This window comes from Rhinolophus hipposideros (assembly GCF_964194185.1).
Source record: "Rhinolophus hipposideros genome assembly, chromosome: 1".
Lineage (NCBI taxonomy): Eukaryota > Metazoa > Chordata > Mammalia > Chiroptera > Rhinolophidae > Rhinolophus > Rhinolophus hipposideros.
This window is the reverse complement of record NC_138047.1, coordinates 81530078-81555049: the sequence shown is the minus strand read 5'-3', so window position 1 is coordinate 81555049 and position 24972 is coordinate 81530078. Positions and strand designations below refer to the sequence as shown.

Sequence of the window (24972 nt, the reverse complement as noted above, 5' to 3'; positions counted from 1 at the left end):
ACCCAAGGGGGTCTGGGGCCGCCGCGGGCCGGGCGAAGGTGAATACATTAGGATAACGAGGCGGGCTCCGGTCGGGCTCCGGAGGGGGACGCGCTGCCGCGGGGCCGAGGCGGGCGGGGGCGGGGGCGGGGGCGGGGGCGGGGGCGGGACGTGGGCTCCGGGCGCGCGCGCACTCACACACTCACAGGCTAGCATCCCGAAGGGTATTTAAGGCTCGCACGCGCGAGGCTGCGGAGAACCTGGGGGCAGTCGTGACATCGGCTTCGCTGCCTGCGTTCGCTCCTGGGTTATTTCGTTTCCTCTCTGCTCTCTCGCTCAGCCACCCTGTTAGCGCTGCGCTCCCGCCTTCTCTTAGCCGTGTTGCCTGGAACCGAGTCCAGGTGGGAAAGAGGTCGGCGTGCCGAAAAACACCGACTAGGTAGAAATAAGGCGAACTAACAGACGCAACAGGTCCGCACTCCCGGGCGAGGCGAGCGGCGGCCCCAGCAGCTCTCTCGCCCGCTGGCCCCAGGCCCCCTGCGCGGCCGCTCGCGGGGACCTCGGAAGAGGTGTCTTCCTCTTGGGGGGGCCAGCAGGGCCATCTGGGTGGGTTTCATCCCGGTTTTTACCTTATTGCCACCAGTCCCCGGACTGAGGGTGCTTTTCACCCCTAGCTTAGGAGGGCAGGAGGCGCAGGACGGTCCACGACTGCTGTTCTAGGCGCTGGGGAAAGTAGGGGTCGGTCTCCGAGCCCCGGCTGCCACTCTGCCAACTAGTTGTGTGGCCACCGGGACTGAACTTTGGAGGAATCGTCCTTTTTCTTTCCTTTTAAGATTATTGGAAGTGGTAGAGGGTGGGAGGCGAAGCCGAGGCAGCCGACCCGCCACCATGCTGCTGAAGAAGCCTGCGGGGAAAGGAGGCGCCCTGGAGCCAGGCTCCGAGCCCCCGAACCCCGCCGGGCAGCGTTGTGCCCGGACCGTGCCCCCGTGCGCAGCTTGGGCGGCCCTCCTGTCAGTGGTGGCCGTGATGTCTTGTCTGTACCTGGGCGTGAAAACCAACGACCTCCAGGCGAGGATCGCCGCTCTCGAATCCGCCAAAGGGGACCCTTCCATCCAACTGCTTCCCGATTGCCTGGATCAGCTGAAAGCAGTGGTGCAAGAGAAAGTGGAGCGACTTCTGGCTCAGGTGTGAAAGGCTGGGGTAGTTTGCATGCGGATAACATTTTGCACAGGCGTTATTCTGTGTACACGACCAGCCTCTACCCTTACTGCCCGCATTCTTGACGTGGCTGTGTGTGCATATGCGAGGCGACCATCTCATGGCATCACACATTTGTATATGCACATCCTTTGATGCTACCCTCTGTCTGTATCATCTTCCCTCACTCTTCTGAATGTTTGCATGTTATGTTTATACGGAAGTCTGGCTAAAAGGGGGAAGGGTGGCCAGAATGGCAGGGTGGTATTTTATCTCCTTTTGCTTTCCCAGAATCACACGTGAATCTTTTCTAATTTTGTGGAGACCATTCCTCGAATAGATAACATCTGTTATGTCCTTCATATGTTTTAAGAAGGTTAGGGCCATAGGTGTTTTTAACATACAAATGATAACCACTCTTAAAAGTAAAATAACCCTAAATGTCATTTAACTTCAGTCATTTCACACATTGAATGTTTTCATATTAAATGTTTAGAAAGAAATAAAATAGTAGCTTAATTTGTTTGTAAAAGATGCAGTTCCAGGGGTGTTTATGAATGCAGAGCCATTGGACTGGAGAGTTGAAAGGAATGTGCATTATGTTTATCAAAACCAGGGGCAGCTTTAGATTAGAGTTAGGAGGGAGGTTTTCTGGAACTTGCTCTCCCAATAGAGAGGCTGTTTGGCAGTAGTTGCAGCATGACATGATTAGCAGTTGACCTTCAGGTATAAAATATGGACTGTTTCAAAACCTGTAGCTTACCTAGAACTGCAGCATGTTAATACCAGGTGTTTGCACTGATTGGATATGCTTGAGCTGAGAGAGGGTGAAGGTAGTTGAAGAAAGATGTTATGTAAGTCCAGCAGGCTTGATATTATGTCAATGGTCATTTTCTTTTTTTAGGGCTTGGATAATATTACCTTTCGATTAAAGTCCAAGTACATATGTAAACTTTAGTTATGCAGGTTATCAATTGCTGGTAAATCAAGCGTATGGCCAGAGTCCCTAAAGAACCCTTTTTTTTTTTTTTACCATGCTACTGATGATTCTTAATGCGTCTTTTTTTCTCCTGCAGAAATCCTATGAACATATGGCTAAAATAAGAATTGCAAGAGAAGCACCTTCAGAATGCAACTGCCCAGCAGGTAAAATGGAACTTATTTAACAAGGTTTGCTCCATAGCAGAACATTTTAAAACAAAAGTCCTGTGTCTGTCAAGTCTACCTGTAATAATAGTAAAGAAACAATGCAGACCCAACTTACTTTAATAAAATCAACATGTCTCAGTCAAAAGAATGGCAAATAAAGCTCCAAATATTATTTTAAGCAACATACCAAGGTCTGTTATGGGAAAGCAAAAGAGAGAGAGATAATCGCCAAGGAAAATAGAGGCAAGATGATGTACAAAGATGAAGTTCTTAGGTTCACAGATTGAAAAATATTCTTTAATTTTATTCAGTTTTAATGTCTAAGGTGAAAAGGACTGCAGAACACGTTAGATTCCAAAGTCTCTGGTGGCTAATGTTGGATTAGTACAGGTTTCCGTTTGTTCCTTTTGACATATGATTATGTTACTGAACCACCTTAATTTCCTCTCCTGCTTTTATTCTTTTCTATCAAAACACACTGTAGGCTCTCGCCTATCCTATAGCTAAAGGAAATTAGTTCTTTTTCTTGAGCTTCCCATTGCAAACTACTGCATTCTCAATGACCTCTCAGAAAAGGCTCTTACATTTTTACCATTTTTCTGTGCAGCTTTAGTGAACTATATGAATGACAGCATATTAGTAGAAGGATGAAAAAGAGAGACATTAATGAATAAAACCCCTAGGTAATCAATAAGTCTTCCTTCATACCTCTGAGACTTGATAGTAATCTGTAGATCTAACAATTTAGAAGCCCTTGGAATATGTCCATTGAAAAACCTCTAGTGGATTCACTGATAAAAGCCATGAAAAGCTCCCAGGAGTTGAGACTTTTATTTCGGATAAATGTTAATTTATGAAAATTTAATTTCTTTTATCATCACTTGTGGAAAAGTGACTCTTCTACATTTTCTGTAATGTTCAGGAACATGCGTATATATGGAAAGGCTAGTTCCTGTATTTTTTCATATTCTGAAATATTTTTCTCACAATAACTTGTTTTTTCCTCCCAATAACACAGCTAAACTAGGCACCATGTTTAGACATTTTAAATGTCAACTCCCAGTTGTACATCATAAAAGTTGTACTATTTATCTTCTGCTACATTGCTGATAATAATGGAGCTGTATTTTTTTTTTAAATGAAGCAAGCCCTTTCAATTGAGAAGGCATATACATTAGGCAACAGGAAAACAAAGAGTTAATGTTTGACATTGTAGGTTTCATTCTTGGTTGTTTTAAGCTGGGAAAGACCTCAGAAGTCAAAAATTCAAGGAAGGCACTTTTCTAGTGCAGGAATTAACTGGCAACAACCTCATCAGCTTGTAGGGATTATTTAAATTCCCAGGACAGTTGGTATAGGACTTCACTGATCATACCATGTAAGACTCTAGCATTTTCTCTATACAGTATTCTTGGTAGCTGTGTGCAAAATAACTAATGTTTAATTAATAGGATTCTTAGTGAACTTAGTAAAAAGTAGAAAAGTGATAACTGCAACACTGTTTTTTTCTGGATTTAACTGCTTCATGTTTGATGTAGGCTCATTGTTGAGGTCTAATTTGTAATCTGAACGTTATCACATTTAGAGTTCACCTTGTATTATCTTGGAAGGTCAGTTGGAACTATTTTTCTTCTTAACATATTAATTGAATAACAAATGGTGATTTCACCATAATAACAAATAAATTAATACGATTAATGGTGAGTTCCTTGGCTTTTTTGTTGGCTCTCACTAATGGCTGCTTTACTTTCTTGCCACCACTAGAGCTCCACATTACATCAGTTTTCACCAGGTTACTTGAGAGGTAAGTATTTGAAGCTGCACATTCAATACACAGAATCAAACAGGTTTCTTGTTGACAAATCACTATTATAGAAACACTCTCTTCTGCTTGTAGAATAATTAGACATCCTCAAAATAAAGGCGTTATGTTGAAAATAGTATCCTGGGGGAAAACTAGTTATTTTGAATGATAGTCAGTGGAGTCTTGTTTTAGGGAATGAATGGGCTGGCCAAGAGGATTAGAAAGGAGATATAGCACTTCCCACCTGGTTTGGCTCTAACCCTGGTTTGCAGTGACTAAGAGTTGTCACCCAGACATCTGTTTGTAGGGCAGAATGAGACAAGTCTGTGACCTCAGCTTGCTCAGTTCCTGTGGACAGATGCCCACCCCTTGAAGTTGACACTCTTGTTGACAGTCCCCGTCACAGAGCCAAGGACTGATAGCAAAGGACTAATGCTGTGTTGTTTGTGTTCACTTTAATTGCTTTTGATAGAACTCAGTCCCAGTAAGGTTTATCCAGGTAGGCTACAAGGAAATTATAGACTTTATAGATTTTTTTTAAAAACATAGCAAGGAACTTGTGTGGGAGAGGGAGGCAAAAGACTATTATTGAATAGTTTCTAATTGTAGAGAAAGCACTCTCTCATTTAATCTCCACAACAACCCTGAGAGTTAAATATTAGTGATCTCATTTTATAGATGAGGTAACTGGACTCAGAGAAGGTGACTAACTTAACAGTAAATAAAGGCAAGGTCAGGATTCATCCCCACATCTGACAGAATCAAAAGCCCAGTCTAATGAAGAATAGAGAATGAGTATATGCTTTGGGGTTGGACACTTTTGGATTGGAATTCTGGGTCTGCTACTAAATAACTATGTGACCTTGGTCAAACTAATGAACTCTATGAGGAAACTTCCGGTTTCTTCATCTTCAAAAAAGTAGCTAATAATAACTTCCTCATAGTATGATAATTTAAACAGTCTAGCGTATTGGTGGCTATTCATTAGATGATAGCAATTACCATTCTTTTTATTGTATTATGTGCTGCTTAACTCTTATCTGGTCTACAGGGACACTTGATATAGGTGGGAAAACCGAGGTCTAGAGATGTGTGTATAACTTGCTCAAAATCCAAAGGCTAGTTACTGACAGGTTTTGGACTTGAACACTGTGCTTCATTAAACAAATATATCTGTAGATCATTCATGCAGATAATCAATCAAAGAACTCAGTATCTATTGGTGCTACACCAAGATATTTACATTAGTCTACTAAATTATTTTTACCAAAATTGCAGGAGAAACTTTTGACTTTGTAGGTAAACCTTGATTGAAGTAGATAAAACCTGGGCTTAAAAGAATGTGGGGATATTTAAGAATGTCTTGACAGTTTTGATACCAGATGTTTGCAAAAAGAAATACTTTAACTATCTGACTCATTTTCACACTTAATTTTAACAGGTTTCTTGAAGTATAATTTATATATTTACCCAGTTTAAGTGTATAACTTAAAGATTTTAAAAATAAATTTATGGAGTTGGGCACAATCCAGTTTTAGAGCACCTTCCTCACCTCTGAAAATTCACATTTACTGTTTTCATATGCGGAAGAAAAGTTCTATTTTTTTGAATATTTGCTTTAAAGAAACCCCAAAATAAAATTTAAAAACCATAAAGTTGGAGCTGTGTTTAGCAGAATATTTGATTTAGCAGCAGCTGAACCATAGAAATTCAGGTGGCATATGTGGCTTGGTCTCTGTAAAACTTGACCCTCCTATTTGAGAATAAATTGGCTCTTTGCTCTGGCTGTAGAATTCCGTTTTGGGTTCTGTTCTTGGAGTCTTACATAAAGTATATATAAACCAGGCATATTTATGGGAGGGTTTCCAATTGATACAGAACACTGGGAGCCAGGCAGTCAACCAAATGATGGTTAGATCACAAAGGTTTCAGGGCCTTACTCATCACAGTAGTGTTGCCTGCCTAGGGTATTAGGAATACAAACCTCTGTGGTGTAATGGGCAGAGAATGTGAATGGGCAATAAAGAATCCAGAATTCTAATCCTGTCTTTGTCATTAACATGTTATACAATCTGGGGCAAGTCATTTCTAAGAATGACTTTTATAGACTCTATTTTCATATCCCCAAAATAGGATTGTTGGACTAGAATGATTTTGAAGGGCATTTGTCAGTTCTCCAGGTATAAAGAGCCTTCGATGTGCCAAATATCAATAGATAGTTGGAATATACTGATGAACAAGGCAGACCTGGTATCAGTCCTCGTGGAGCTTACATTTCAATGAGGATGACAGACATTTGTAAAATTTGATAAGAATTTACGGGTGTGATAAGTGCAGCCAAGGAAGAGAACAGTGTGATTTGGAGCACGTGACCAAAAGTTCTTCCATGTAAATACTAAGGATTTCTTTTTCTTTTCTCTGGGGAAAAAAGACATTCACAGTAGGAGAAAATCATATGAGAAAATCTGACTTCTGATTACAGATAAAGCTGTAGCAAGGGGGAAAAAGCTAATTGGCATAGCCTTCCCTGGCTTTTGGCTTTCCAAGAATTTATGGTCAGGTGAAAGTACACAGGCACCTAGTTTACCTGCACTGATACACAACTGAAACAAAAAAAGTGGCTTTAATGTAGGTATAAGGGTTTGGGCGCAGCACCGGAAGTGGCGGGCAGAAGGGGCTTTGTGGAGAAAATGGCTGCAAGCGTCAGTCGGGGCGATCCAGGCACCAGAAGCGCTGGCACACCCCGGTGCAGCTCCACAACCTCCAGGCCTACCCTGCATAGCCCCACTTGTTTTTGTTCACTCTGGGCAGCACGGTTCATGGCGTCTGGCAGCTCAGCCTGGACTTACGGTGGGTCATAGAGCCGCCGCTGCCATCCGCCTGCAAGTATGCAAGAAAAATTCTCTGGGCCCCGTGGGGTCACACATTTCCTGATTTTGAGCAAAACGGAGACCAATATCTATTTAAGCTGATGCACCTCCCAGTAGGCCCCACCTTGATCTTCGGGATCAACAAGTGCACGCCGTGCACGCACCGCATGCCTGAGCAGCAGTTCACCCACTCGCCCCTCTGGTGCTAGGCAGCTTGGCCTCCCGGCGTGCACATGAGGCTCATGGCCACCGTGTTTCAGAACCTGTTCCCTCCATCAGCATGCACAAGGTGAACCTGAACACCATCAAGGCTGCCTACTTATCAACTACAACCCCAACGCCCAAGAGCTGGATTTCCGCCACTATAGCATCAGAGTTGTTCCCGTGGGAGCAAGTCGCGGGATGAAGAAGCTTCTCCAGAAGAAGTTCCCCAACATGAGCCGACTGCAGGACATCAGCGAACTGCTGGCCTCCTGCTCGGGGCTATCGGAGAATGAGGCACAGCCTGATGGCGAACACATTATGGAGCTGTCCCAGGCTGTCGCTGGTCATCGCCCAGCGGAGCACAGTTGGGCTCACTGAGATTGGGCCTCGGATGACGCGGTAGCTTATCAAGATCCAGGAGGGCATCAGGGACAGGAACATGCTGTTCTACAGTTTAGTAAACCGAGATGGAGGAACTGTGGGCTATCCTGGCTGCCAAGGAGAAGCTACAGCTTGAGGCCCAGAGGCAGGCCCAGCAGGCCCAGAATGTCCACTGCAAGCAGGAGCAGCGACAGGCCCACAAGAACAAGAGCCTGGAGGGCATGAAGCAGGCATGGGCAGAGGCTGATGGGGACAGCAATGCCAAGGAGCCTGGGGCCCTCCCAGAGGCAGAGGGGGCAGGTCAACAGGACAAGGAGGAAGCTGAGTATTTCCGCCAGACAGTGGGTGAGGAGACTGACAAAGACATATTCCTGAAGGCCCAGAAGAGAGGACCCACTGGGCCTCCAAGCAAGAAAGGGCCAGTAAAGGAGCAGAAGTTGGACCGTGGCAGTGATGGGAGGCCTTCATAGGCCAAGGGCAGGTGCTGGGGGCCCAGGCCAACTTGAGGCCTGGAGGGCTGCTCGGGACAGTGGGCGGGGCCTCGTAGGGCCACCTAAGAGAGTGGCTTGAGGCCATGCCTGAGCAGAGGATGGAATGTCCCAGATTGGAGCTTGAAAAATGCTGCCCTGGGCTCCTGCCTCGGGTTGTGTTTGCAGCCCTCAGTTTCCTTTCCTAAAGGAACTAGTTCCCCAATCTCCCACTTTAATAAACATTGATTTCCTGTGGGGTAAAATATATGTTGTGACAGACAGGATGTAATTTATTCTTCTACCTTTCTCCTGAAAACAGTGAGATTTGAGTTGAATAAGATTTGAAACTTCCTGCCTGATGGTACTGAACAGTGCCAGTGGACCTGGACCTGGCTTTTCTACATTCACTGATAATGATGAAATGTAGCACAACTAGTCATCTGCTCGGCAAGTTTGGATAGAGATAAAAACGATACACCACATAATTTCTGAGGTCCTTATATACCTCCAAGTCTGTGAAAATGTATACAAAATAAGAATAAATGTAGCCAAGTAAAGTTCGTCTGATTCATAAATGTGAGTGATAATAGCCTCTGGTGACGGGCTTTGTGGCATCTTCTCAATTTGGGGTGGAAATAAATGTTAACTGTGTCTTTAAGGTTGTATATCCTTTCCCATTGTATGAGAAGATCTTTGAATTACCTTGCTAGCATAAATTTACTTTATCATGTAAAACTTGTATTACCCACTAACATGGTTTTTCGCTATTGTTGTATATTATTCCTAACCAACAGCACAATGAATGGAGAGAGTGCATCTAGTTAGGGTGTAATAATGTGTAGATGTTCAATTATCTGAGATAAACAATAGTCAGAAATGGATTGCAGAAAGAAAGCAAACTAAAATGTTATAAATGTTACTTAAATGAGAATAACAGGCAATCTCCTCTTCTTGTAAGGTTGAACAATACAATATGACATCCAAGTGCCTCAAAGCGTTCCTGGTAAATGGTTTCAGTCATAATAAGTACAGCAGTTTGGGTATAACACTTTCAGTTGATCCAGTAGTGACAGCTTGCAAAATGCCCTGCCAGCCAAAGAACCGGGGGAAAATTGCCTCTTGAAGCAGTGTTCTTGTGTCTTACCTTCTCTTTCTCTTGTCTAAAAGTTATTAATAAGCTAATTTTTCAGATATTCTTTTTCTTACCTTAGTAATTCTGTTTTTCCATGAGCTGGAAATTATTTAAAAGAAGGACATAAATTCTGCATAGGCGTTAATTCTTTCTAGCTCATTGGAAGAATGTATAAGTTCAAATAGCTTCTCAGGGTCATAATATCCCACTGCTTCTGATTGGTTTGTAACTGCAAAATCAACTACATGACATTAACAAAAAACAAAAGCATTTGAAGTCAAAGTTAGGTCTAGGAATGGAGAACGAGGGCATTCTTTTATTAACAAGATTAGGTGAATGGGAGGCTGATGGGGAAATATGCCAGAATCAGGGCTGTTTTACAGTCCATGGGGGCATTTTCTGTTGCAAGGGAACCTTACTAGACATTCATCAATCTGTGTTACCTTGAGTGGAAACCATCCAAAACATATAATGAAAAAGTGTTTTTATTCTATCCTTCCACTTGATGAACGTTGGTGCTTTGTTGGAAGCTGAGAATGTGAAAACAATGACTGAGTCAGCCTTGGGCTGCAGGCTGTAACCCAGGATGGGACACTAAACATAGAAGCTGCCCTGCCCTCCCTGGTTTGCCAGCGTGGGTGAAGTTCCACACAGTGGTTTAATGCACCATAATGTTTAACACTTTTTTTTTCTCAAATTATGTTGGAAGTGGTAGTTGCATACTGGCATACTGAATTCTTAGACATGTATAGTTACTGTTTCATTTGGGATGTGTCCAGCAGTCTTGCAAAATTAAAAAATATTTTAAAATCCACTTGAAAAAAGGAGGAAATGCACACAAGTGGGAAGCAGAAGTAAGTGGAAATCACTTACCAATTAAAACGGAGCACTTTTCATTGGCATCATATATTCCTTCAAATGACTATTCTGTAAGTCATTTAAATAGGAGGATTCCTTGAAGAAATGCCACCAGATGGCAGGCTCCTTCCCTTTGTAACCACAAGGAGGAGGAACTGAGCTTAATAGTGGGACTTCCTCTGTTCTTCCATATCCTCAATTAAATTCCTAGCTGACCTCTATTTCTTGACTTTTGTTTGCAGGATTTCTAGAGAAAGCAAGTAATTTCTTCCATCTATATTTGAAAACTAAAATGTCCTACCTGGCAGCTTTAAAATATTTAAAACAATTTACTAAATTTTACATTTGTATTAGTCAAAAAGTTTAATTATTTAGTAGATAAACTCACAGATATGCACTTGAGGCTGGTAGTTCAATAGGTAGAAATAATGAACTAAATGTAATTGAATTTATCAGTTTGGGATTTTGTGCTTACGTTTTGTAATTTCTCAGAATCAAGAAATTATTTGTAATCACTATCATTCTTTTGACATGATTTCATCCGGAGTCTCCATTTCAACCTGTTGCCACATAATATGACGGTTGAAATACGTTCTTTATTTTTCTCATGTTGTGTTCTTTAGTCTGATTGCTTTCTGATTTGCCAGGAATGCCAAAAACTGTTTGTTCATTTGGATATTAGTAATTTAGATTTTAGGTGCTCTAGGCTTCTGGATTATGTGCACAAAGTTTTTATTATATTTGAAATGTGGTCAGCACATGTTTAAATACAATTTTCACATTTAGGCCAAATGGCTGAGTAAACTGTATGACTTGGGGTCAGTTCTAGTTTGTGAGTTACAGTAATATTGAGAGTCTGAATACCTCCAGCTAGAAGTAGAGCCTGGTTGTGAAACCAGAGGGCAACCGAGTCCGGGGCTTGTGCTGCCTGTGTCACTCAGCCAATAGACCAACACAGGAGTTGGGCGATAGAATGAGTGTTTATTGTCAAAGCCTCTGTGGTCTGAGAAGGCAGCAGGTTAACACCTTCAAAAACTGCCTCCATGTTCTCAAGTCTGGCTTGGGGTATTGAAGGGAAAATCTGGGCATTCCTCCAGAGGCTACGTGAAAGTTCTAGCGGTCTGCATGGAGCATTCCCTCTGGCAGTGTGGTTCTCCTCTGGCATCAGCAACCCAAGAACAATGATGAGAGTAGCCTGGAAAGAATGCTAGACCACAGAGATTGTGATCAATAAGCCTAAGGGTATTAATCATAAGTCTCAGGGTAATTTTCTAAAAACAGAAACTGGGACAGGGGACATTCCTGTCCCAAGCTGCAGGGGGATGATCTATGGTTAAATTATAGGTAGGTCAAGGAAAGGTGAGGCCGGCATGTCCCGCTGCTGCAAGGCCTCTACTACGGGTGTCCCAGCCGGGCCCTGCATCAGTGGCAAGGGTAGAATCTGGTTTTCCTTTCTTTACCAAAGGGTTCATATGTAAGGTGAGTAAAAACAGGAGGAAAGAGTCAGCCATGTCCTCTAATCTCTCGGAATCCCATCTCTTTACCATCATACTTAACAAGCCTGGTATTTTAGAGTTCCTGTTATAATGGAAATTTGGACAATGGTTTGAGAGTCGGAGGAATTCTCCACTATATCTTTGTCTCCAGCATCCTTTTTGCTCTTGTAGCAGCTAGTGGGAGAGAAAGATCTCATAGGTGCCTCTCCTTCAAGTCTATTATGAGGCCAGAATGGTGTTCTTACTTTTGATCCTTAAGATGCTAGAATTAAATATGCCTGGAAAATTGATACAGTGATTTTCTAATATTTCTGTATCTAAGGTCAATTCTGGCAGCTATAAAAGATAAGTTGTTTGTATTAGCCTTCTAGGAATTATGAAAAACTCTAATGTGTGTCTTTGGGGCTTCAGAATCTAGCTGGCATTTGTTTTAGATGTACATGATATGATCATAAGATGAAACATTTCCACAAACCAACCTTTTGACTTTAAAATCATGCTAGAAGTGATGGCAAGTTCTAGGGCTTTGCCATTGAACTTTGGAATACTGATAATTGTTTTTTTAACTGAAAGAATTAGTGCTCAAGGTCAGAGCAGAGGAAGTTTGAATGGAAACAAACTTCTTAAATAACTGCCTTTCTGAGGATGGTTATCAACCTCGTTGGAGATGGCGTGAGTTAAGCGGGTCAAGGATCAGGTGATCCTCCTGGGCAGATCTTGGTGCTAACTGTTAAGTGTTCTCATGGTATAATTGCATTCTACTTCCCGAGGGAATGGGTTAGGAGTCCAGTCTACCAATCTCATTTACGCATTCCATGGCCGGGTTTCTGGTTTGTATCTGTGTATCTCTAGGGCTTATTATAGAGTTCTCTATAGAAGTTCTCTATAAAATTCATAATGGTCATAATGAGGATCTGTCAACCTGACTTGGTTGAGAACTTTTTATTGTGGTTTATCTCTTTACATACACAAATAGTCTCATCCCTGTGTTTTTTAAACGTTTTCTCTAAGGACTTTGTGAGCTAAAACACATTAAAACTAATACAAATCTTGGAGATCAAGTAGTTCAGGCGTTTTCCATCATTTTTTAAAGAGGCTGAACATTTTTAAAAAATGAAATTTTATGAGAAAATCTGGTATAAGAAATCGGATGCAATGTTAGTTACACATTGATTGACCTTGAGGTTTCGAGGGGACAGAGACCAAAACCCTATATGCTCTTTCTTTCTGCTGCCCTCCCCTCTCCCCCTTGATGGCCCCTGGGATATCTGCAAAGAATTTTAGGACTCCGTAGGATACTGTTAGAAAATTACTATAAGTTTAGTCCCCATCATGATCCCATTTGCTCTATCTTGAGATACCATATATTTGTCAATACAGAAATCATCTCCAAAATTCTGTAACTAGAAACATTACTAGGCACAAAGGAAGTAAAATTATTTATTAAAATGAAAGGAATCTAGAAATGACTATAGTATAGTATTGTTCTTTAATGAATTGTAGTAGTCCAGCAAAGGAGATGTTATTTAGATGTCATTTAGTCCAGCAAAGGAAATGTAATAATGGTAGTAACACCAGAAATCTGGGAAAATGTACTATGTAACTGAGCAGGGTACTGTTCATCAGGAAATCAACATCAGCCTTTTTCTTAAAGTTACTTATTTATTTTTTGTTGGGAAATATTGGGGAACAGTGCGTTTTTCCAGGACCCATCAGCTCCAAGTCAAGTCATTTTCAATCTAGTTGTGGAGACCGCAGCTCACTGGCCCTTGTGGGGATTGAACTGGTGAACTGGGTGTTATGAGCACTGCGCTCTAACCAACTGAGCCAACCAGCCACCCCAAAGTCACCTATTTTTTAAGCCTTCAAGTTACAATATAATTCTTGTTTTTAATGACAGTCGTTTGTGTTTTTTTCAAATTTCTTCCTTTGTTTTTACTTTTTAATTCTATACATTAATGTGGGGCTTTAACACCAAGTAACATCACTCCATTGCCTTTTAAATATATTTATTTAAAGCAATTGATTTTTAAGTTTAAAAGTAGTTAATACTTAGTTTGCAAAGTAGTAAATGAAAAACAACTATCCCCAAATTGTATTATTTATAGAAAATTTATATTGTGAGAAAGTTATTAAAGTTGCTTTTAAGATCTTTGAGATTTTCTTACTTGATTTGATTCTTATTTATGTTAAGCTCATGATGTCTATGTATTGAAATTTAAATTGACAGTACAAAGAGAATATATGAATTGTGCATCTTTGTTTAAATTATAATAGAAAAAATTTCAGGAATTAACATTATTCTAGCCCATCCCGAGTGATATATGTAGTACATTTCAGAGAGAGACTGTAAACCTGAGCGCAGTCATACTGTAACAAGTACTGCAAATGGAAATTTGAAAGACAATACTCTAGCTCCCATCAAAATGAATGTCCACTGTCATCAGCAATGCTATTTACTATTTGAGTAGCTAGTTGTGGACAGTAGTTTGGCCGAGTGCAACACCTTCCTCAAGTGTCCTATTGGACAGATAATAGAATGACACAGCAATAGTTCAAGTTATTGAGCTTTGGTGAGCAATTTGTTTTCTCCTTAATACACAGTCTCACCCTGTGGACTTCCAGGAAGTCTGGAAGAAAAAAATGACTTTTTTTTTTTTTTTTAAAGCTACTTTAGTTACTTTGCCTTTTGAGAGAAGACAATTATCAGTAAAGCAGCAAAGATAAAAAGGCTGACCAAGTACTGAAGGCTGGAAAGATCGTGTATGCTAGTCAGAGCTATTGTAAGCTGCAAAACAGTTTTAATCAAACCAACTGTATTCCCTAAATTTACTTCCCCAACCCTTCCAGACATACTGACAACTTCCCAGGAGTTTAAGTAGCAAGCTTGACAAGATGGCTTAGTACTACTATACATGTTATACATCTGGAAGTTTTTAATAAAAGAAAAACTCTACCATTGAGAAATTACATCCGTAAAGAAACCAGAGCTTTTATGTTCTTATATGTAGTTTCCTTTTGTGAAAAGTTATTTAATGCTCTAAATTTCAGCTACGTCTGAGGATATGTTCCTGAATATTTGTTTGGTTCTACAATCAAGATTTGTACGAGGAATGCTATGTGTTAAATGTATATTATTTTTAGAATTAAAAAAAAATAATTTATTGTGATGGCAAGAAGTATTCTTGAATTGAGAGGTCTGAGGTATACTTTCTGTTCTCTACATATGAGCCCAGGACACGAGACTCAGAATGTGTTTTATTCTTTTATGCCTTTATCTGAGCAGAAAACCCATGCTTTCAGCATTAAATTTCAAGAAGAAATTCTAGGCAGAGAGGAAGTTTATAATCAGTCACATTTATCCCCTATGTATGTATATCGTACATCATTTTTCTCACATTTTCAGTCTTTTACAAGTCTTCACTTTTGTTTGATTGTAGTCATTTTTTTCACATTTACCAGTTTATTATAAAGAATATATAAAAGATACAGATGAGCAACCAGATGAAGAGGCACATAGAAGAAGGTCTGGAAGGGTCCTGAGTGCAGGAGCTCTGGCCCCATGGAGATGGGGTGCACCACCCTCCCAGCACAGGGATGTGTTCAACTCAGAAGCTTTCCAACCCTGTTGTTTAGGATTCTATGGACGTTCCATTATACAGGCAAGATTGAAGCATTGGCCATTGATGATTAACTGAATCTCCGGACCTTCTCATCCTGGAGGTTGGGGGGTGGGGCTGAAAGTTCCAAGCCACTAATTAGATGATTTGATTCCTCTGGCCACCAGCCCCCATCCTGAAGCTTTCTAGTCTCCCCCTCCCCCAGTCACCTCATGAGGGTACGAAAAAACTTATCATTCTGGAGAGGCCAAAGGTCTTAGAAGCTCTTATGTCAGGAACCAGGGATGAAGACCAAGTATATACACATTTTTTCTTATATTACAATATTACCAAATCCTTTGCTCATTTTTAATCAAGTGATTTGTTTTGTTGTGGTTGAATTGTCAGAGTTCTTCATATATGCTTGCTAGTAACATCTTGTTAGATACATGAATTGTAAATATTTCCTGACTTTTCACTCTGTTAAGTGTGTCCTTCGATGAACCGTCTTTAATTTTGATGTAGTCCAGTTTATCATTTTTTTCTTTTATTGCCTGTGCTTTTGGTGTCATATCTGAGAAATTATTGTCAAATATAATGTCATGAAGTTTTCTAAGTATTCTATAGTGTTAGTTCTTATATTTAGGTCTTTGACCCATTTTGAGTTAATTTTTGTATATGGTGTAAAGTAAGAGTCCAACTTCATTCTTTTGCATGTAGATATCCAGTTTTTTCTACATCATTTGTTGAAAAGACTGTCCTGTCCCCATTGAATGGTCTTGGCACCCTTGTCAAAAATCACTTGACCATATATGTGAGGGTTTCTTTCTGGGCTCTCTGTCCCATTCCTGTGGTCCACATTTCTCTCTTTATGTCAGTACCACACTATTTTGATACCATCGCTTTGAAATCAGGAAGTATGAGATCTCCAACTTTGTTATCTACTGACTGATTTTTTTACTTTCTCCATAGTTTTGCCTTTTCCAGAATGTCATATAGTTGGAATCACACAGTATGTAACTGCTAGCATTTTGAACATTCACACGGCATTCACAGTTATAGGATATGGTAAGATTAATAATGTTCATTGAAACCAAGAGTGAACACAGCAAACACAAATAGAAATTATGCTTTGTCAGGCAGTCAGTCAGTGAGCAGGTATTGTCCTACTGCAATCTGTTACTTGCAAACAGAGTGGACAGGATTGTCTTTGGGATGTAGTCATGTATTCATGAAACTACGATAATAGGTCTTCTGTATTGCTCAAGAAGAACTCTCATTCTAGTCAGACTCTCCTCTCTACCCTCCCTCCCCTTCTCTAGTACAAATAGAAACCCTTTTGCCTCCATTCTATTGATGAGAATCTACTTGGCTTACTATTCACCTCTGATTTGATCAGTCAGGGGCTTTATTATCCTTAGGTCCCCCAAACTCGAGGCCTTTCCAGGGCAATAGCTATACTTATGATTAAATCCAGCAGCATAACTAGGAAAGCATGACTGGTAAATATCAATACTTCTCCCAAATTTTAAAAAGTTACTAATTGTTTTCTCAAAAATTACTGATAAAAGATAATTTTCAAAAGTAAAATTGTGACTTTTATACAGGTATAAAATGAGCATGTGTTAAAGATTTTACTAAATCACTAAAGAAGTAATTGGCAAGATGTCGTAACCTGTTCAATTGAGAATTTAAAGACAGACATACTTATAGTTGCAGAATATTGAAATCAGTGTATAATGGAGGCAAAACTGGATTTTTCCACAATGAGGGAGGGAGTCATTTTCACTCAGTCAGAAAGAATTTGCATGTCTACAGATGCCTAACCAAGTTTTAAAACAGCTCACAAAGAATCAGAATCAGGTAAGTGGGAAGGGTGCATTCTAGACAATGCATAGTTTTCCATTGGAACGCATATTTTCTCCTATATTCTTAAAGCAACTACACCCGGGAAAGTTTTCAGGTAAGCAAAAAAAAATTGTTTTTACTCTTCAATGTAGTAATGGTTGTTATTCTACCTCCTTCCATGTTTCGTGGGGATAGCACTGATTGCCAGGCCTGTATTATTGGCATGATTTACATAAAGTGGCCTTTAAAATTATAATACTGAAAATTTGTTTAATGTAGAGACCACTTTGGAAGACTCAGCTTCCTGTGTTTCGATGTCAGTGAATAGTTCCACTAATGTTAAAACAGAGTGGCTGACCTTACTCTTGTGGTTTGGGATATTACGCCCAGGCTATTATATTATTTACCCAGGCCACATATGGTTCTGGGATCCTGTGCTATTTTGACAATTCTGGCTGTGACTTTAGACAGCTTATCTACTAATTTGGCAACTTGGACACTCATCCAATTCCCATATGTTCATTCTGCTTCAGACAGCTTGTCTTTAGTCAATACTTTTAAGACTTACTCGCCTATTCTTGGTCAGTTACCTCTTCTGGTGACCCCTGCCTTGTTTGATCTCTACTTTTACTGTTACCTAGGCACAATGTCCGTTTTACTAGTACTTTAAACAGCTCAGCCCTTCGCCGCCCAGATATGGATGCTTGTCTTTGCTCCTACCTGTTTCAGTTGCTGCTACCTTTTATCAGAGTCCACTTGGGTTTTGGTAGAAGAATGGCTCACACTAGATATTGGCCAGATTTTGGCCCTGCTTATACATCCTACGAAGAAAACATGTTAGAAAGGGAGTGAGGGGGGTTGGGGATATGTTGAAACTGCATGGTGATTGGTGTTTTATTGTGGGGAAATATTTACCTTCTCCGAAGCAGCTTATGTTCTGGTAGCCCCATATTACTAGATGGAAGAGAGGATTCATTATAAATATTAAATATTTTGGATATTAATGTCAAAATTATATACTGTAGATGGTAACTTATCTCTGTTATTACCTAACTCAACTCTCACTAAAATTAAAAAGTCACCTGTATAGTAGTCTTTAAAAAATCTTTTTATTCAATTAACTAATAAAGAAATGTATTGCAATTCACTATGGGTAAGACCCTGTGCCATATGCCTTACCGTTTAAAGAAATAAGTAGGCTGCTAAGCTCTTGTGAAGGAATCGTGGTGTCAGATATGCAGACTGAAGACTGTAAGAAAAGTAAAAGCTACAAAAGTATACCCTGTAGCCAACCGCATCCAATTTTAATGGATTTAAAACTACAATGATAATTGGTATTTGAACTCTTAATTCCAGTTCATTTACTTTTCATGATTTAAAAAATAGTAACATGTTATTAGAGAAGTTGGTATTTGATTTTTTCTTTAAAGAAGATGTTAAAGTTCTCTAATGAGTATTACGATACTTTGCAGAAATGCCGGTAACACACCAATTAGATGGTTTTTCTGAAGAAAAATAATCTCTGTCAGTTAGGTCAAGTGTAACATTTTTAACCCCTCCCAGGCTACCTTTCATGGCAGTTATTTATAAGGAGCCATGTGGGTTCGCTTTAACATCAGTTCAGAATCTCTGGCCATATTTTTTAGTGAAGATCCTGGCTAGACAGTCTTGGGTCATAAAGAACAGAGATCCTCTCGGGTGGTCTTTAGTAACAGCGGTGCCGGGAATACTCTGCTTTGTCACTATTGATACTTTGGGCTGGCTACTGCTTTGTTGTGGGGGCTGTCCTGTGCATTGTGGCTTGTCCAGCAGCATCCTTGGCCTTTACCCACTAGACGCCAGTTGCACCTCTTCATTTCTACAACCAGCAATGTCTCCAGATATCCCTACTGGTAAAAATCGCCCCCGGTTGAGAACGTTTCTTTTAAGGATACCCAGGGAATAAGGAAGGCAGGAATATCTCCTCTGGGCCGGCTCCCAGAGAAAACAGGAAATGGAGGGCAGCCGGAGCAATCAGGATGCAGAGTACATCCTGCAGGATGACTGTACTATCTTCTCAGCAGGAGGCATTCAGTGCAGTGCCCTCTGGGCTTAAGACATTTATCTCTGCTTCTGCTTTTGTCAAGGCTCCTCTCTCACTTGTGGATGCTTCTGTTTGTTGCCTTGGGTCAAGATATTGCTCATGGTTGACCCCCTTTTTTGTGTTTGATTATAACGTTGTTATAATTATTAAAATAATACGTGCATGTGCCACAAATGCAAACATTTGAGTGAAACACGGTAGCTAATCTCCCGTCTCTCTCCACAGAGGAGTCTAGTGTTAGTAATGTATTATGTGTCTTCCCAACACAGATTGATTTACATCATTCTTTTTAAAGGCTGTAGAATATTCTACTGTATAAATGTACCACAGTGGATTCAATAAGAAGGCAGATCACTTTTGCAAGTTCAGATACTGCTTTCCATTTCTGATTTTCCTGTTTCTGGAGGAGGAGATTTCTTTGATTCCTATTTCTATTCCACACAGCCTCAAGCTGTACACGTATGTATGGAAGATGAATAAATACATAAGGACAAAATATATTACTGATATACTGATATGACAACTATTTTACAACTGCTCTCAAGAGGAGCCCTGATTTGTAGCATCAGGGTATAACTCTTCCACAAGGGTTGATTTCAAGTTAACAAAGTGACATTAGGAAGTGTTTGTTAGCTTTGTTTTTAATAGTTTTTTTCATTGTAAGTGTATATAATTTGAATTTTAATATTGACTGTGGTCAACAATGGTCTTACAAAATCCTGAAAATTGAATAGTCAGCTCTTCTGAGTCAGCTTCCAGCACCCACTGGCCCTGATATCCCTGTTTCCAAAGAGAGTGTGTTGCTTTGTTCTTGGTAATGTCTCTAAGTGGTGATGCTGCTTCCTATAGTATTTTATTATCTCAGTGTTGGGAGGATCTTTAAAGCTTATCTAGACTTATGTTGCGTCTGATATTTGAATTCTCTCGGTGACATTCTGGTTAAATGGTCATGCAACTTATGATTGTCTCTTGAATAGACCATTCGGTCTATGGACTGGTTGTCAAAAAGCTTCATTTTTTTGTGAGGTTTAAATTCATCTCCTCTGAACATCCACCATTTGGTTCTTCACAGCATTCCCCCTACTTCATAAAAAATAAATTGAATACCTCTGTACTCTTCAAATGTTTGAAATCACTTGTTATATTTCCTATTGATGTTTTTGTTTTTGGAATAAATGTCCTTAGCTTGTTCCAGTGTTCTACTTTGTCTACTTCTTTCTCAAAGTGCTGTACATTGATTAGAATACAGCTCCAGATGGAGCCTGATAGGAGAGAGCGAGAGCGAGAGCGAGAGCGAGAGCGAGAGCGAGAGAGAGAGAGAGAGAGAGAGAGAGAGAGATTCCCTAGTTCCAGATACTGTACTGCTAACTAATGCAACCTAAAGTTAACAGTGATTTTTCTTGTTGGTAATTCTATTGACTGACACTGAGTTTAGTGTTGATGAAAACTCCTAAGTATTTTTGTACACGCTACTGTTAGGTTCTGTCTTCTTTATCCTTGGTTGTATAGTATTTGTTTTTGTTCTCTTGAAAGGGGAAGATTAATGAAGACTTTATATTTATTTTCATTAAAATTTCACCTATTTTATAGACCCCTGATTCTAGCTTTTTCAGGAGTTGTTGGGATCACGATTCTTTCAATAAATTTCCAACTCCTCTTGGATTCATATAATTTAGAAATTTGATGAACTGACCTACGTATTTTCTTTTGATTCTTTGATGAAATGTCTGAGCATGAGAGTATAGGACAGAGCATAGTGGCTTTCTAGTAGTCTTTTCATTTTGGTTGCCATTAATCTGTTTATGAGCACCTTTGGAATTGTCTTGCTACCAGTGATCCTTCCACTCCGTTGTCTTTCATGTATTACAATGCATTCAACTGTGTTCCTCAGAATACCATTTCTTTTTCATGTTCACAAATGTTCTGAGGAAGAAAATATTCAAGACAAATTAGAGACACACTGGGTTAAACAGATTTATTTACTGTAGGATTTATTTATCACAATACATAGTTCACAATTATGTATTGTGAATCTCCAAAATGGGGAATATAATGTATCATGTTTTCTAAACTTTTTTGTTCATGGAAAACTTTTTTTCCTTTTAGATGAAATAATGTGGCTAAGAGCAAATTATTCTGTGGGTTGATAAATGTTTTTCAACGGGGCAAAATATAGAGAAGTAGTTTGGGGTTTTCTGAACTTTAGGTGAGATCGTCCAGGGTTAATGAGGAACATGGTTCCCAACTTGCAGAAGTAAAGTTCGATGAGTATGTAGAAAAGAGGAGATGGAGGAGAAGAAAGAGAACAAAATATAGGGTAAATGGGAGTTAAAACTTAAGTCTAAGTTTAAAACCAGATGAGTAATGTACAACGTTTGTTGGACTGGGGTATCCTGTTATCAGATGGGAGATAAAACCCACTTAAAAGCATTCAAATAACTTTTTAAAACACTTTGCCGAATAAAGCAAATCTTTGGGTGCTATTCAGTCTGGTCAAATGCTGAACTTCACGATAACAGCTACCTACCTCAACTACACACAGAGGTACTCATTTCATTTTTGGAGAAAAATTGAATAACATATTTTATATAAACTTTTTTTTTCAGTACCATAATCCTCCCGAGTTAATGCTGTTTAGTTTTGTTTGTGACATATTTCAGAGTATCAGATTGTTCTTAAAATGATTAAGAATATTGTAATATTTTCCTTTCCTTAAAAGTGATTGTCATCCTTTGTTTCTTCAATGCTGCACCACGAATTGAGCAACAATAATAGAACTTATGTAGTAACTAGACATAAGTTACAATAAGCATTTAAGTTATATCAAAACCTCTTATGTAAAGTCTGAATCAACTAACCTAATATTATATAGCTCAAATGAATGTTCTCAAGACTTCAAATGTATATTGAAAAGACAGCAAACTTTTTAAAATTTAAAAAGTTTTTTTCTTGTAACAGTAGAAAAATAGTTTCTTGTAATGGCATTATATAGTCATTATAAAACCATGCTAAATCTCTATGTGATAGTCATGTGGATTGCCCATAATTTAACAGTTTCTCTTTTTATATCTCTAGATTATTTTCGATGCTTTTATAAATAACTTTACAGTGAATAATCTGACATGTCTTGGTGTGCGTCACTGATAATTACCTATAATGATTCAAATTTTATGAACATTTTACAGCCCATAATGCATACAGTTCACATTAAAAAGTGAATGAAAGTACTGATCTCCTGGCACTCACTGGCATTATAGGGAACTCTTGAAGGGGAGGTGATAAAACCATAGTATCAGAAATTAACAAATTATGCTTAGGAATATTTTTAACTGTTCTTGATTCTATAAATAGTTACTTGAAATCTTCTCAGAATTCTTTCCAAAGGGTGTTAATTTTTCACCCTTTGGCTCAAATCAATAATTTTTGGTGGGTACAGTCTTATATATATATATATATATATATATATATAGGTAGGTAGGTAGGTAGGTAGGTAGGTAGGTAGGTAGGTAGGTAGATAGATAGATAGATTGTCTCATATAATTTAACAACTTTAGTTCTTTTCCACTTCTGGCTTATGGTTCAATTTTTGCCCTATAGAGGGGAAAAATATTGTACTTTTTTCTAAGTACAAAAGAATATTCTAATTATAATAATCATTCTTGAAGCATTTTTGTTGTTCTTGAAGTTTTGTCCTGAAGGCTTTGCAGAAACTGTTTTTGTTCCTCTTATTCTTTGGGGAGCTGGATTAAAAACCCAGCCAAAAATCCATCAACATTCTACTGTATTTTTTGGAGTAGCTGCAGAATTGCTTAATATGAACTTTAGTGTTCATATAAAAACACGATTTTATTGAGAGATGAACAAGTTTTAAAAACATACGTGAAGCAAAAATATAATTTAACTGCGTGTGACATCGTTTCCCCATTAGCTGCAGGATTGCATATTGGCACACCCCACCCCACAAGCTTGGCTAGCAGAGTTTATGGTTATAGTAATCAGAGTACATTTGACTGTAACTTAGAACAGTCACTTTTCTTGGGGTTTTCAAGGAACTAGGGGTTTTGAGGAAGAAAGTTCTAGTAGTGTAACTAGCAAAAGTGCTTATTTTGCTGTAAAATAAAGCTATAACCTTTAAAAGAACACCCTCTGTTGCACTGTTTGCTTTAGTGTTGCACTTATTAATGGGCTAGATACAAACTTTTAAACAAGTTTTCTTGGATATAACCATTTAAGAATGTGGAAGTAGCTTTCTCTGTTTTTGAATTCTGTTGTGCTTCCTGCGTGTAAAATATGGTTTTGAGTAAATTATTAGTAGTTATCAACTATTAAGTTGTCCTTTTAAGTCACAACCAGCTCATATCCAGGTTCCTCTGGAATGGACCACCTTGTCACCTAAACGTTCTAAAACCAGTTTGAGGGTTCTAGCTAGTCCTTTATAAAGTTAGATTTTCTACTTTCATTACAAAAGGAATCCTAAATGTCAAAATAACTGCACTTCCCATAACTCCCACTTTCTAAAATACCGTACATATTTGGAATCAAGGTTTTCTTTACCTTTTTTGTAAAGGAGAGGAATTTGAAAAATATAACCAACTGATTTTGAGGATTTGTTAAAGATAGAAATTTTTAGAGCATGACAAAGTCAATTCATAGCACCCTCTCATATTCTATAGTTGCTGGATTGCATTCTTGGTAACGAAAAGAAAAATCAAGCAGAGTCCTGCAAAGTTTTAGTTTTTTTTAGCTTTATTAAGGTACAATAAAAAAAAATTGTGTGTATTTAAGTTGCACAAAGTTATTTGTTAAGGTGAACAACATTATGATTTAATATACATTGTGAAATAGTCATCAAATTAACAATTTTAGTTTTAATTGTAATTTTTTTATTTGTAAACTAGTGAATGGTGACTAGTGTGTAATAATTTGTAGTTTACTATATTTATTTAGAAGAGCCCTCTGTACACCAATTTTGATAAAAGTGGAGCATGTTGTCTTACAGATAAGTATTATAAAATGTTTTATTGTACTATCTCAATTAATATTTTTCCTATTTAATATCAAGTCTAACATTTTCCTATATGTGCTTTCTGTATCTATGTATTTGCATCTATATATCTTTATAGTTATATGTGTGCGTTTTGTTGAACTGTTTGAATGTAAGATGTAGATACTATGATACTTCACCACTAAATATTTCAGCATAAATTTTCTAAGAATAAATATACTGTTATCATACCTAAGAAAATAAATAATTTTCTAATGTCATCTACTATCATATATTATATTTGAATTTCTCCAATTTTCTTGAGAAATGCCTGTTTTAGAGGTCAGACTTTCTTAATTTTTTTAAAACATTAAATCATTTTAAAAAATTATAAAAATAGTGTATTTTCACTAAACAAAAACATCAGAAATGGAGAAAAATATATGAAAAAACACAAAACAAATAATCCAGAGATAGACTCTTGTATATTAGGCCCATATTTTACATACAGATTTATGCCCCATCCTTTCCTAGTAGTATCATATTATAAGATTATCATTTATTTTAAACTACATTATTCTGTTTTAAGTGTATTATTAACAAATAGTTAATATGAAAGTGCTATAATTCTTTCAAATGTTTTCTTATTGTTGTATGTTCAGATACAATTTCTAATATTTCCCTGTTATAAATAATGCCATGATGAACATTGTTCCACATTGAGAATATCTTTTCTAGCTACCATTTTTTCTTCTAACCAAATCAATTTAAGATTTATGCAATGTATTTGGTTGCTATGTTACTCCAGTTCCTTTTAGGTTAGAAGATTTTCTCTCCTAATTTTTTTTTTTTATGACTAACTTTTTGAAGACACTGGGCCAGTTGTCTTGTAGAATATCTCATGTTCCAAATTTATCT

At 38.6% G+C, this 24972-nt stretch overlaps 1 protein-coding gene and 1 pseudogene across 2 annotated transcripts in view; both read left to right on the top strand.

The window, feature by feature from the left end:
- Positions 1 to 223: 223 nt before the first annotated feature.
- The window catches only part of COL25A1 (collagen type XXV alpha 1 chain), a 436533-nt gene continuing 411784 nt past the window's right edge, over positions 224 to 24972 (top strand). The window contains exons 1-2 of the mRNA XM_081052890.1: positions 224 to 1164; positions 2253 to 2322. Of these exons, the coding sequence (XP_080909016.1) occupies positions 868 to 1164; positions 2253 to 2322 (367 nt within the window). The 5' untranslated portion in view covers positions 224 to 867. The remainder of the gene's footprint in view (positions 1165 to 2252; positions 2323 to 24972) is intronic.
- On the top strand, positions 4023 to 8054 carry LOC308495954 (suppressor of SWI4 1 homolog; annotated as a pseudogene). The gene is made up of 2 exons: positions 4023 to 4129; positions 6941 to 8054. The product of its transcript is annotated as a suppressor of SWI4 1 homolog (transcript).